At 41.0% G+C, this 14,952-nt stretch overlaps 1 protein-coding gene across 5 annotated transcripts in view; it reads left to right on the top strand.

Annotated features, from left to right (window-relative positions):
- Positions 1–6,995: 6,995 nt before the first annotated feature.
- Positions 6,996–14,952, top strand: part of TCOF1 (treacle ribosome biogenesis factor 1) — a 64,113-nt gene continuing 56,156 nt past the window's right edge. The window contains exons 1-3 of one of the 5 annotated variants that reach the window (XM_042448899.1): positions 6,996–7,030; positions 7,921–8,234; positions 14,842–14,897. In XM_042448899.1, the coding sequence (XP_042304833.1) occupies positions 8,121–8,234; positions 14,842–14,897 (170 nt within the window). In that variant the 5' untranslated portion in view covers positions 6,996–7,030; positions 7,921–8,120. Of the gene's footprint in view, positions 7,031–7,920; positions 8,235–14,841; positions 14,898–14,952 lie in introns of those variants that run through there. The other 4 variants (XM_042448904.1, XM_042448902.1, XM_042448903.1 and 1 more) reach the window with 4 other exon arrangements.

Below are 14,952 nucleotides of genomic sequence, written 5' to 3'. Positions count from 1 at the left end.
TCATCCAAGGATGCTGCTCTTAATTGTTTTGGCTTTCAAAGCAAGCTAGACGCCTTGATGCTTACAAAGGTCAACTTGTTCTCTAAACATTTCTACTGCAAATCCTGTTCAGCATTTTCTCTCTCACACAAAACCTTGACTCCAGAAACTCAATTCTATATATCCAGAGTGCAACCATTTCTGTAAATCTATAGTAGGGATATTAATATTAAAAATCCATCCATTTCACTTGATTCATGTTTGAACACTGTGTTTGGTGGTCCCTATGTATACCTGTCCCCAGCTGCATGGTATGTGGTAAACTCCTGCAGCTGTGACAGGGTCTCTCCTGTCCTTGGATTTCAAACACGAATGCAAATCACCTGCTCTCAACCAACAGTATATACACCCCACTATCTTTCATTCCAGCATTCTCTGAAGATGCCAGCCACAGCTGCTGGCGAAACGTCAGGAATAAACTATTCTAGAACATGGCCTCATAGTCTGAAAAACCTACAAAAAACTATTGTGGGATATATAGGGTGAAAGGAGCACTGAGATGCTGTTCCTTTCTGCCCCACATGGAGGCCGCAGCAACTAAACAGCCTCTGGGAGCCCTAAAAAGAACCCACTCCCAGCGGGTTCTTTTTAGGGTGCGCGTTGGGCACCCTCGCGCGCAATGATTACGTCCACTCAGCACCATGCCATTTGGACGTGGCGCTGCACGTATGTCATCATGGTGGCCCCCATGTGGAGGGAGCGAGCCATTATGACACAGTAGGGATCGGGAGCGTGCGGACACTCCGCTATCCCAAGCCATAAAATTGGCCTCAGGCCGGCGCTTTGCGCCAGTCTGTATCAGGCCTATGTTAGAATAACTGTAATATCTTTTTCCCCAACCCAAATCTGCATTTATATCTTTAAGCTTGTATTTGTAAATGTTTTGTTAGCAATGAAGATCTTACTGGAATGAAACGTGAAACATGGCCTTAATATTGTTTGTCTCAGGCTGCATCCATGCTGCAGAAATAATGTAGTCTGACACCACTTTAACTGCCATTATTGCCATTATTCCATTACTGCCTATTCTACCAGGCAATGATTCTCCAGTATTTCAAGGAGAGATCTTTATCAGACAAAAGGACTTTGTAGTCTTTTAAGTCAAGCGTGGGGATCATGTGGCCCTTGAGATGTTGTTATACCGCAACTCCCAGCAGCCCTATCCAGCATAAACAATGGTAAGGAATGCTGGGAGCTGCAGTCCAGTAATATCCAGAGGGCTAGATTACTCCCTTCTCTGTTTTAACTGGTGTTGTTGGGGCTGAAACCTGTGATCTACTCATAGATATTATCTATGAAAAGCATGTTTCCTGTAACTATCACCATTCTCTCTATAACAGCGTTTCCAAACCTGTGGGTCATGACCCCTTTGGGGGTTGAACAAGCCTTTCACAGGGGTTGCCTATGACCCAGAGTTGGCGCCATAAATTATAATACTCTAGTGCAGCAGTTTGCAACCCCTTTGCGGTTCTCAATCTGTGGGTCATGGCATTAGGAAGGCTGAGAACCACTGCTCTATAACATGATATCTACAGAAAATGTACTCAGTCAGCCAATTCAATACCGAGTGGCTTTACATCCAGCTGTTGATTATGAAATTATTCCTTTTTAAATCTATGGAACTTCATGAACCAGGGCCAAATTTCTTCTTTCTTCCCAGTAGCACAAACACGGTCCCTGTATTTCACAGCCCCAAAAGTCTCCCCTGGATATTATTAGGCAATCTAAAAACAGAAGTTTCTCTCCTTGCCAAAAGTGAATGTGGTAAGTGCTCACCTCATCTAACTGTTCTATGCCTATGTTTAACTTTGCATTTTTAAATGTGACAACACAGTGTAAATTACACCAGCTACCCAGAGCATCAGAACACCTATGCACTTTAAACTTCCTTCCCCTCTTTAAAACTATCTGACTTGCAACAACAAGTCCATTTATCCAGATGGTTTGGTAGGTGTCCAAAATTTTCAGATATACTCAACTATTAGGTAAACGGAAGTGCTATTTATATAAAGCAATATTTGCATAGTAGCTAAATAGCGGACACAGACTATACTGTACTTGGTAAATGTATATTTTCAAACAAGAGAAATTAATAAATCCCAGTTCCATAGCAATTCCCAAGAAACCAACATAAGCTACATACAAATGAGTAATTTCCTGCATGTATATCCAATGATTCAGAAGATCTTAAAGGTTAGGTAGATTTTAAAGCAGTGACAGTGCTCTGAGCATAAGCCTGCATGTGTTACATATGAGATGCTAAAACAAGCCCCTGTTCTGCTTAAGTGGTCAGATGTGGCTGTCTCTTTAGACCTGGAAGAGGACACGAAGATGATTCAGGTTCAACACACTGTGCTTCATCTTTTATGATTCTTTTATGATTCCTAGTGAGACAGTCTATAGCCATAAACGACCCATGATCCAAGGAACAGCCAGAAGCTGCTCTTGTCTACAATAAGGTATTCTGATCAATTTTTAAAATCACCCTTTTTTCAGGGTTGCCATATTCTGCTTGTTCAAATTTATATACAGTTGAGCCTCCTTTATCCTGAATTCTGAAATATTCCAAAAACCAAACTATTTTTCATCAGCGGCTACAAAAGTGACACTTTTGCTTTTTGATGGTTTAATGTTTTTTGTTTCATGCACAAAATTATTTAAAACATTGTACAAAATTACCTTCAGACTATGTATTCAAGGTGTATATGAAACATAAATGAATTTTGTGTTTAGACTTGGGTCCCAAGTCCAAGATGCAAATACAGGTATTCCGAAATCCAAAATTCAAAAGACTTCTGGTCCCAAGCATTTCAGATAAAGATAGACTCAACCCATTTTATGCAACTTATTCTAATTATGCAAATTGTTCTGATTCACATTCTAATGATATAAATTGGGTACATTAATTGTAGCATTTTTAATTCCTCTATGGACTAGCTTACACATAAGTGTATTATACACATTGCTGCAGATTTTCGCATAATATTCACAACAATGCATAATTATCTTCACTTTCCTGAACAAAAATTAAGGAAAAGGATTTGGATAACCCAGAAAGGAGGTGAAAGGTTTTAATATACTTGTGGTCATGGCAGAGAAAGGAAGGAGAGAGTGCAGAAACTGGGAAATTAACTGGGGTACAATACAGTATAGTATAGGTTTATTTAAACCTTGTCTTTTCTCCACAGCTGGAACTCAAAGAAGCTTACAATAGCAACAAAAATGAAATGCAAGTAAAACAGATATTGATAGGAATATACATAAAATTATATATAAAGGTATGTTTAAAATGCAGTTAGATGATCTATAGTATATATATTCTTGACAAAATAAAACATATTCCATTAAAAAGCAGAAGATAAAAATGATACAACACATTAAGAACAGCCCTTTTGTTGTAAATATTGTTTGCAAAAAATTGCTTGTAAGAGCCTATTGGAATAAAAAGGTTTTCATTTATTGACAAAAGATAGCAAATAGTCTACTCTCCCTATTCTATAGCTCTTTTTTGTAATGTATGAACAGGGACATTGTGCATTCCTTATGAATCAATAATTCTACAGTAATTTAAATCCATTTCTATTTTAGAGAAATAGCTATGGTGAACAATTCATCTGGGCAAAATGGAAGCTTCATAGATTTCAATACAGATCTAAGGGCCAATTATTCCACTAAATACAAAGGAACATGAACTCAGGTAATGGCTTCTCTCCTCTTCCACCTGATAGGTTTTGCATGCCCAATCACATCTTGTTTTCATTAGACAGAAAATTCCCATGTTTGCTTGCAGCCATTACAGGGATTATAATGAAACTGGAAAACAACCAAATTAGCAATTTTTATGCTGACTGCCAATAAGGAAATGCTAGTTAAGTATTTTTTATGAAACAATTAAATTATATTTTGATCCCCTTTAGCCAATGATTGTTATTTATAATTGAGTATCATGAGTGTTTTAGTCCATTTTGGTCTCTTATTATTTCAAACTGACTGTGATGAGCAATAGTTCTTGGCTCAAACAGTATAAGGTTTTTTTTCTTGGAATGAAATTAAATAAACAAATATATAATCACCATAAAATACCATTTTAAAGATCTTGCCACAGCTCAGCTAGTCCTGGAGGCTTAAATGCAAGGTACATAGGTTTGGGTCCAATTTTTGCATAACTGAAATACAAGGAGCCTTTTTTCCATCCTTCACTAGCAATTGCACAAGGGCACTCTTAACCATAATTAAATAATGAAGAATGTGTCAATCTGTTCATTGGTGTTAGTAAACTGGCCAGTCTCATACCACTGTATCAGCAACCATACAGGGATACCACAGGTAGCACTCTTAAGTTCGCATGTTTATGATCTTTTCACGTGGAAATCCCCAAGTAACATCTTTCCCTTAATAACAACATTCAGTATTTTGCTATGGTAATTCAGTGGTGAGGAAATGGTAATCTGTATCTGCCCGGCTCCAGGTGGGACCTTGGGGAAGGTCTTGCCCAGCCTCTGCATTCTGGGGACAGCTGGACTCCTGGTTCTTGCCTCCCCTTCCAAAGCAGCCTCGGTTTATCTTGGAGAGGCTGCAGCCAGGCTCCCAGCTCCTGCATGATCCCTATTGGCCACTTTGGCCAGGCAGAGGAGGAGGAGGAGCTTTTCCATTCAGCCCAGTCGCTGTGGAGGAGGCAGGCACTGCAGAGAGGCAGTGCTGGTAGGACTCTCTCTGGAGGGAGAAGGAAGGAAGGGTTTCCCCAGGGTTTGGCAAGGTTTCTTCAGGTAGGGGTTGCCATTGCATCCTCTGAGGTTGAGAGAGAATGACTTTCCCCAGGGCTTTGCAAAGAGAAGGGTTGCCATTGGGATCCTCAGAGGCTGAGAGAGTGTGATTTAGCCCAGTGGGGTATGTTTATGTCCAGGTAACAGAGCGGACCCAGGTCCTTCTCTACCACTGCCTCCTAATGTCCCTTAATTCTATTATTATTATTATTATTATTAACTGAAAGAGTCTGCTTCCTCAGATGCATTTAGTCTCAGAGATGCAACAAAATCTCAATGATATAAGGATTTATATTAATGGTTTTTTTAAAAAATATATAAATTTTTTTTTTGCTTTTAGTTGGTTGTGTCCTCCATTTCTTTGAATGTCCTACATTTTGGGCTAAATTTTGTCCTACAATTTGCCCTAAATTTTATCCTTGATTTTGTCCTACGTTTTTCTACATTTTGTCCCGGTTTGGTGGTAATGGATTATGGCAACCCTACTCCCATGGGATAGACTGCACATGTTATTGGAGTTCTGGCAAGTTTTATGGGAGTTTGCAAAGGGAAACCCCAGCCATCCTTCCACTGAAACAGCTTCTGGGGCAAAGAGGATTTTCTTCCCCATTTCCCTTCCCTGTCTGGAGCATGTGTGTCTATGCACTTTTGGAAATGACATTTTGGAGCATGTGTAAAAAAGTTATTTCCAAGCTAGCAATGGGATTTGTCCTCATCCGTTTGAAACCCAATTTCGCTTTCTACCCACTTTCTTGCCTATGTAAGAGAGTGCTCTCTGTGTGATAAGCATTGACGAATTTGCTTTTTCCAGGATGCCAGCACTTTAACCAATTTTGGGATGAAAGCACATAGGTCCCCATGTGAAAAAATCCCTAAACAGCATGTAAAAAAAATTCCAGCTGTAACAGTACAGAGACTTCTTGAGAGGTTCAATGTTCTCTGCCTAGGAAAGTGGCAGGTATTGTCCCTAGTCCCCAAATGGCCAGGAAGAGGAGTAACCTATGCCTGCATTGATATCCCTCCACACCATTCTTTACTGGCAACAGTAGTACAGTTAGCCCTCCACATTTGACTTTTGCAGATTTGGTTATTCGTTGATTTGATTAATATGGAATTCATCCACACTGGAGAAATCATCACTTTTGACACTGCTTTAACTGCCATGGCTCAATGCTATGGGATTCTGGGAACTGGAGTTTGTTGTGGCAGCAGAGCAAACTGCCATGGCAGTTAAAGCAGTGATAAAAAGGATGATTTCTCCAGTGTGGATGAAACCATGTTCTCTCTAGTTCCTCCAGAGTCCAGCATGACCCTGTTGGGAATGTCTACCAGAAGTCACGCTGGAGCTCCTAGAGAACACTCCTCTATTGACTGACTGTTCCTTGGCTGTCTTTGGGGCAGTACAGATGGACGACGGTGCCACCCATCTTTGCCGCATGCTGCAGCATAGATGTGCCCCCAAAAAAGAGCCGCCTAGAGTGGCTTCTTTCTGTGCGATGCTGGAAGCAGGAAGGGGTGCCACCATAACACTACTTCCTGCTAGCGACATCTGGTTGCTGTATGGTGGTGGCATCATGGCAGCACCCATATGGATGGGAGACCGGCATGATGCCAGTGTCCATCTGTACAAGGGTTACAGCGACCCTAGTATCAGCAGCACCATGCTGCTTTTGGCCCGTGTGCACCAGGCCCAGCAATCATTTGTATTTTATTATAGTTATTGTTATGATGTACTTATTGTTGTTGATTTAAGCATGGAGGATTGTGGGGTTTTATTTTGTTGTATTGTATGGATTTTACTGATGTAAGCTGCCTTGATCTTATTGGAGAGGCGGGGTAGAAATATTATTATTATTATTATTATTATTATTATTCTCTATGAATCCCTAAGTCTTCAGCACAATTTTATGGTCAACTTCTATCTGAGGAAGCAGACTGAACGCTACGAAAGCTCATGCTGCCAATTTCTTCCTTTCAGTTAGTATCAAAGGTGCTACAGGATCTCTCTACATACTGATTCTACAGACTACTAATATGGCTATATCTTTAAATTCTGGCAGATGTTGGCCACAGAGTTGCACTGGAGGACCCTGAGATTCCTAGAGGTGTTTTCTCAGGTAAAAAAATAGTGTTTTTCTTTTAATTTGTGGTTTTCCCACTTTCACAGGGGTCTTGTCCTGCTATCCCCAGCAAATGTGGAGGGACCACTGGAATATCTGAGACAAAATGTAGGTGTGGGACTCTAGCATCATGCCACAGGTTTCTTCTCCTGTATGACTTTTTATAATGCTTTGCCTGATGAAGAAGGCAGTGAAACTTCAAAAGCTTGCATTATGCATTTCCGTTGGCCCTGTAAAGCTGTTGCTGTATTGTGGATTTTGGATGTTATTGCACTTTTGCTGTAAGGCCACCCACGAAGATCAGATAATGATGATGATGATCATATTTATTTATATCCGGTGCAGCAGAGACTCAAGGTGGCTAACAAAACTGAAGAACAGTCCAATACAAAGTGTTAAAAATACTCAAAGTTTAAAAAAAAATAAGATGTCCTCATTTAGGAGGACAAGGCGCCACAAAACTCAGGACGTTCAGGAAAAAGGTAGAACATTCCCCAAGGAAAGCTAAAAAACACTCATGTTTGTATATATAAATGTCAATTCCTGCTTCTTAGCCATGCTCAAAATGGAGGCTGTTTTGGAATTCCTCCTGGACAGAAGGCGGAAATGTAGGCCTTGCCAGTCAGGGAAAAGGAGGGCCTCTGGCCACCCTGAGTAAGACCCATGGATATTCTCACTGTCATTATTAGTAGTAGTAGTAGCAGCAGCAGCATTGTTGCTGTCAATAATAATAATAATAATAATAACAATAATATTCCACCCCCACAAAAAACCCTGGGGTCCAAAGCAGCAGCTCAGTCTAAAAGGAAAAGGAGGTGTGTATGTAGATGTTATAGTGAGGTTACATGTGAGTGTGTGTGTTTATTAATGCTGTTCCTTGTGTGTGGAGTCTATTAACGTTGAATGGTTTTTTAAAAATTAGAACTGCATTTAATAAAAATAATTTTTTAAAAAAGAAAAACATTATTTATATTATTTATTGTGAATTTTTGTTCCAGAGCCTCGCTGTAGAAACAAAACTACAGTTCCCAGGAGCCCCCGCGGCGCTGCGGGGCGGAAGCCGGAAGTGATGCGTGCCTGCCAGGACCAGGGTTCAACGGGTGGCGGCGGCGGAGGAGGAGTAGTAGTAGTAGCAGCAGCAGGCGGCGGGGGCAGTGTGCATGTGGCTGTAGAGGGCTAAAGGCGAAGGCTGGGCAGGATGGCGGCGGCGGAGGAAGAGGAGGAGAAAGCCATCCTGGCTGTGATCCACCGGTACCTGCTCCAGGTCGGATACTCCCGGGCGGCCAAGATGCTGCTGGAGGAGAGCGGGCAGGTAAGAGCACCAACGGCCCCCACGTGGCCCCAGAGGGCTCCCCGGGAGTCACGCCCAAGGAGCCTCCCTCGTCTGAAGCTCTCTAGCGCAGGAGCTTTCCTTCTGGGACCACCACCACCACCACTGCTACTAAAAATGCACCTGAGGAAGTAGGCTGGAGCCCAGGGAAGGTCATGCTGCCAATGCCTTTCTTTCAGCCAGTTTCAAAGGGGCTACAGATCTCCCTATATTATGATTATCATTACATTATATTATTATTACATCCAAAGGCATCTGAGGAAGTAGACTGAAGCCTAGGAAAGCTCTTGCTGCCAATTCCTTTCTTTCAGTGAGTCTCAAAGGGGCTACAGATCTCCCAACATTATTATTATCATCATTACATTAGAATAGAATCATAGAGTTGGAAGAGACCGCAAGGGCCATCCAGTCCAACCCCCTGATGCATCGGAGGAAGTAGACTTTAGTCTAGGAAAGCTGCTGCTGCCAATTCCTTTCTTTCAGTGAGTCTCAGAGGTGCCGCAGGATCTCTCCACACACTGATTCTACAGACTAATGCAGCTATATCTTTGAATTCTACCACTACTTCTATAGTGCGCCCACATTATATGTGGGCACGTATGCTGGAAGCCGGCACCAGAAAAAGCCTCAACGCACCCAGAAGGGGTAATGGTTTGCGCGTTGACACACCGCCGTGGGCACGAAACCCATTCATTTAAATGGGGCTCAAGCATACTCAGAATTCCCCTTGCGCAGGGGGTCTGGAACGTATCCCCTGCGTAATGGAAAGGCGCGCTTTATATATCCTCCTCCAACTCTTTCTACTAGTACTTCGGTTACTGCTACTTATTCTAGTAGTAATAGTAATACTATTTCTACTACTTTTTCTTCTGCTACTGCTTTTTCTTCTACTACAGCGCAGCTGTGGCATACGCAGGCACACTATACACGACTTTAAGGTTAAGCTGCCAGAAATGCAATGGTGCATGTGCCCATGACGCGTGCACCACACTGAACACAGGAACACTCCCCCATTAAAACAAATGGGGGTTGAGCATACACATTTTCCCCATATGCAAGGAGTCCAGAACGAATCCCCCACATATGGGGAGGGCCCACTGTACTACTATTGCTTTATTTGCTACTATTATTTTAGTATTGCTGCTACTACTTCTGCTACTACTAATTTTTCTTCTACTACTATTATTTCTTTTGCTTCTACTGCTATTGCTACTACTACTTTGCTACTTCTGCCACTACTTCTAAGTAGTAGTGGTGGTGACAGTGGTAACAGTACCCTGCCTTTTTGTCAAAACTGGAACTCAAAGCAGCTTACAGTCTAAAAACACAGTACAATTAACAACACACAGAAGTGACAATTGAAATGGAATTAAACTATTACAATATTAAAACAGATAGTTTTAAAAAGATAAAAAAAACTTAACCATACACTTCAAAATTACAGTATAGTGAATTCTCCACACATGCATCTGAGGAAGTAAGCTCAAGTCTAGGAAACCTCATGCTATTATTATTATTGTTGTTGTTATATTTATTTGTACTTTGAGTTCCAGAGGAGTCTAGGGGCAGCCACCAAGAAGGCCCTTTCTCATGTCCCCACCAGAGAGAAAGGACCTCTCCTGAAGATCTCAGACGCCAGGCCGGCTCATACAGGAAGATACGGTCTGCCAAATACCCTGGACTTAAACCATATAGGGCTTTATAGGACATAACCAGGACTTTGATTTGATTTGAATTTATTATTATATTTATTTATATCCCGCCCTTTCCACAAATCTGGGACTCAAGGCAGCTCACAACGTTAAAAAAAACCCAATACAATTAAAAACTTACAAAAATAGTACATTAAAATAGAATTAAATTATCACAATATTAAAACAAGTTACATGTTACAATAATAAAGCGTTAAAAATACTTTCAAACAATACAACAACACCCCATCCCATGCTTTAAACCAGGGGTAGGCAACCTGTGGCCCGCGGGCTGGATGCGGCCCAGCAAGGCCTTGGGACCGGCCCCAGACTGGTCCTGCCACCGATTGCCGCCGGGGCCTTTGGGGGTCAATTGTCTATAGAAGCCTCAGAAACATGCATTTATATTAACATTTTTTTTAAAATCAGCAAATTTTTTCACGTGTCCTCCATTTTTTTAAAAAAAGGTTCTTCCATTTGAAAATTTTGTCCTACATTTGTCCTGGTTTATTTATATATTTAATTATTTTTTTAAAAAAATTAATTATTTATTTTTTGGCTTCGGCCCCCCAGTTGTCTGAGGGACAGCAACCCGGCCCCCGGCTCAAAAAGGTTGCCTACCCCTGCTTTAAACATTATATTTTTTAAATGCCTGTCTAAACAGGTAGGTCTTAGCCTGCCAGCGGAAGGATAAAAAGGAAGGAGCCATTCTGGCCTCCCTGGGCAGGGAGTTCCACAGTCACTGAAGGGCAGCCACTGAAAAGGCCCTCTCTCATGTCCCCACCAACCATGCTTGGGATAGGAGTGGGATGGAGAGAAGGGCCTGTCTTGAGGATCTCAGAGCCTGGACCAGTTCTTAAAATTGACTGACTAGGCCTGTAGGCAGAGATGTGTCTTTAATGTTGTTTTAAATGCACTGATGTATCTCTTCTGGCAGGTCATTCCACAGTCTGGGGGGCGGCAGACAAAAAAAATCCTCTGGGAAACCATTGCCAGTCTATTCCTGGCTGGTTGGAGCAAACATTTCTCAGAGGACCTGAGTGTACAGGGTGGATTGTATGGGAGATGGTGATCCCATAGGTAAACTGTACCCAAACCCATGTAATGTTTTAAAGGTAACCCAACACATTATACTGTACACTTAGTCTCAAAAGAGTTGCCAGATCTCTTTCATACTGGAAATTAGCAATATTGAAGATATATATGCTATTGATCACACCACTCCAGTACAGAAGCAGATAATTTTGCAGCTCAAGAAAACTTTTACTGGGCTGCATTTCCTTTTTAAAATATGTGTTCTGTGCTCATTTTGTGATGCCAGTACTTTAGGTCTGTAATAAAATGGCCGGGCTGCCTTAACAGCTCTTGGGATCTATGTATAGTTGCCATATTTCTTTTCTCCCACGTTTTGTCCCCTTGGCTAGGTGGCCTTTAGCCAGTCACTGTTTCACAGCTAGACCAACACCATGAGGTTGTTGTGAGGATAAAGGTTGAGCATTAGGCAGTATAAATTTATTTAATAGTAAGTAATGTCAGGGGCCTCAAGGCAGTTCTTAAAGTAATACAAATCATACAGAAGACTTGGAAACACTCATGTTATTTGAAGACCAAGCGTGCTCTAAATTTTTAAGAAATAAGCCATCATAATTAGATCAGCTGCTGTGTAGATACACAGCCTAGAAAACTTTGCAGTTCTGGTACTTTGGGCTGTATCACTTACAAAGCAGGCATTATTAATTCTCTCTTGCACTCAGAATGGTTGTGAATGGTAGCAAGTTGTTAAGTATTTAAATACTCATTAGAATGTCTTAAAACATGCATTAAAATGGACATGAAACTGGTTTGAAAAAGCAGTATTTAAAAGCACAGTTCAGGTATAGTAAAACAGTTTTGGCTGCTGGAAGCTAAGAGGAGATGGAGGCTCCCAAGCCAAGGTACTGCTACAGAGAAAGCCCTGTTTTATGTTCCCACCAACCTTGGCTTTTGGAGTAGTGGGATACACAACAGGGACTGCACTGAGGTGTTTAAATTTCAAGTAGCCACATGCAGGAGAAAGTGATCTTTCAAATATCCTGGCCACAAACGGTATAGGTCTTTGTAGGTTAATGTGTGTGTCCCTTCAAGTCACCTGTCAACTTAAGGCGACCCCATGCATTCATAGGGTTTTCTTAGGCAAGGAATATTCAAGCGGTTTGGCTAATTCCTTCTTCTGAAGTGTAGTCTACACATCTGGTAATTTGTTGGTGGTCTCCCATCAAATACTGTCCAGGTCTGACCTTGCCTATCTTCCAAGATCAAATGGGATCTGGTGCTTTTATGGTATTTAGGCCTTGGGGGTTAATACCAAAGTTAAATTTCCTGTTCTGTCTACATATTGGTACATATGAATTTGGAATTTAATCCACAGTACAATACTTGAATTGTGTAGGTGCAAATGGAATTATTATACATTGACCAATCAAGATCCAATGCCCTTGTGTACTATCATGTAGCTTGGTACAGTATGTATTTGTATTGTATACTTCGTAAAATTCTAGGCCTTGTCTTTTACTGGCATCTGTGAACCTGGTCACTGGGGTCTTTAGCACTGTGAGTCAGTCTCGTAGGGTTTAGGAGAACCCTGATGAGTCAAGTCTGTGTAAGGAGCTTATCAGATGAAGAAATAAGCATCTTACCTCTTCTGCATTCAATTCATGATACAGGATGCCCCCGGATGTTATCAGACCTAATTCACTGCCAATCTATCCGTGATGCATCCCAGGTCAAAGCCTCACTCAGCCCGCACTTTTTTAAAGTCGGAGATCCAAATGAGCGAGGCTTCAACCCAGGATGCATCCAGGTGGCAGCATCACAAATAAATCGGTGGCAGTTTAGGTCTGATAACATCCGGGGGCATCCCGTATCCTGAACTGGATGCAAAAGAAGTAAGCCGACTTATTTCTTCATCTGATATGCTCCTAAATGTACTTCATCCTGATTCCAGTGAAACTATCTGATTGCTAGTTGTATGCACATCACTTTTATTTGTGAACAAATTGGTGGTTTGAGGAGAGCCAGTGTGGTGTAGTGATTTGAATGTTAGACTTGGGAGACTAGGGTTCGGATCCCTGCTCAGCCATGTCACTCTTGCTCAAGGCAAACTCCCTTTGAACAAATCCTGCCAAGAAAACCATGTGAGTGGGTTACCATAAATCGAAAACAACTTGAAGGCACACAGCAACAAGATAGAGAGGAACATCGTAGACGTTTTGTCTGGAAAGGCAATAAAAATATTTTCAGTAAGTTAAATACTGTGAAGTAATCAGAAAGCTATCTGTAGTGTCTGGCCTCTGAGGCTGTTTCAGAAATGTACGCGCTCACACATCTGTGAGGTACAGCTTGTTAAGTGCATGGGTTTCAAATAAAGCAGATTTGAATTTTGCAGTGTCTTTACAAATCTGAAATTCTGTAAAGTGCATGAATACTAAGGGTGCGTCTGTACTATAGAAATAACGCAGTTTGACACCTCTTTAACTGCCTTGGCTTTGTCCTACAGGAGAATAATTATTAGAAAATGAGTATTCTTGTCCATCTAGTAAAATAAGGGTTGCCAACATGGTGCCCATATGCGCCAGGTCATCAGTAACCTTTCTCACTGCACTATCGTATCTGACCCCTTCTGGTTTATATTACGTGATATTAAAATATTATATTAAATAAGCTTAATTTTTTCCTTTAGAGCAAAGTTCTGGCAACCAGTTACCATCTTCACTTTCACACAATACTCTGGGCCCCAGCTTTGACCGAGATGCCATCTTACAAATTTTTATATACCGCCTAACCACATGTAATGTTAGAGCTTGGTGGATCTCTTCTGGGTAAACATTCCACAAGGTACTGGCATCACCAGAAAGACCGGACCCTGACCCTGCACACCTAGCTTCATGAGGCTGAGGAGGGATCAACCAAAATCTGTGGAAAGAAAATAAAGTCTTAATTTGTTTGATCTCATTTAAGATTTTATTTCTTTTAATATGGTGTTGGTGTTCTGGTGATAGAAACAACCTCCCCCTGTATTTTCTAGAAACGTTTCTTGTCAGCGTTATAAAGAGGTAGCCATTATTTATTAATTTTTTCACCTTAAGTAATCAATATAATTAGTATAAATATTTATCCAAGTGATAATTCTGCAAATTAACTCTACTGGTTTTGTTTGTTTGTTTTGAAGATCATTTTCTCCCAAGTTTTTTTTTAAGGATTAAATGCTAGCCTTATGGGAAAGCCTGTCTCCAGTGTCTGAAAGGAGAAAACACACATCCTGCTTAATCCTAGATATTTTCAGGGTACTTGTCAACTGTGATCAAAATACACTCTGTGGATGCAAAGATGCTCTTTTGTTGTTACTGTTATTTGCTTCATTTGTTTTATGCCTGACCCCATGGTTAGAGGGAGTTCATTTGCATTCTTATTGCTCAGGCTTCTTTTACTAGATGAATAGGAAAGGCTTTGTTTTGTACATAGATTTAAGACAGCCCCAAAAGCATGTCCATAGAATTATACAAGGCTTTAAAAAAAGATTTATGATTAGGTGCTTAGGCTGTATTCCTGTGAATGCTTGACAAGTAATGGGTCCCACTGAGTTAGGTTGGACTTGTCAAGAATAATAAGCACACTTACTCAGAGGTAAATTCCACTGATTGTTTGCAGTTTTAGGGAATCCTCCACCTGTACTAGGTATATGAAGAACTGTCTGCCTCTTTGTGGTTGCTTTTTCAGTACCCAGGCTGCTTACTATGGTGTAATGTGTTCATGTCTGTAACTTTGATCTGAATCTGTGAACTACAATTTACAATTGTACAATTCGTGTTCCTGATTTTAGAAAAAATATCCTTGCTTATTTTCTTTTTTTCCTGCTGCAGAAGACCTTCCCATCATTTTCTGTTCCTCTCCAGGAGATATTTGCTTACTGGAATAAGTAAGTGTGTGTTGTTGTTTTTAACCATTATTGGATGGAGTTCAGAATGTTTTTT

This window comes from Sceloporus undulatus, chromosome 2 (genome assembly GCF_019175285.1).
Source record: "Sceloporus undulatus isolate JIND9_A2432 ecotype Alabama chromosome 2, SceUnd_v1.1, whole genome shotgun sequence".
Taxonomy (NCBI): Eukaryota; Metazoa; Chordata; class Lepidosauria; order Squamata; family Phrynosomatidae; genus Sceloporus; species Sceloporus undulatus.
This window is presented reverse-complemented; position numbering and strand designations above follow the sequence as displayed.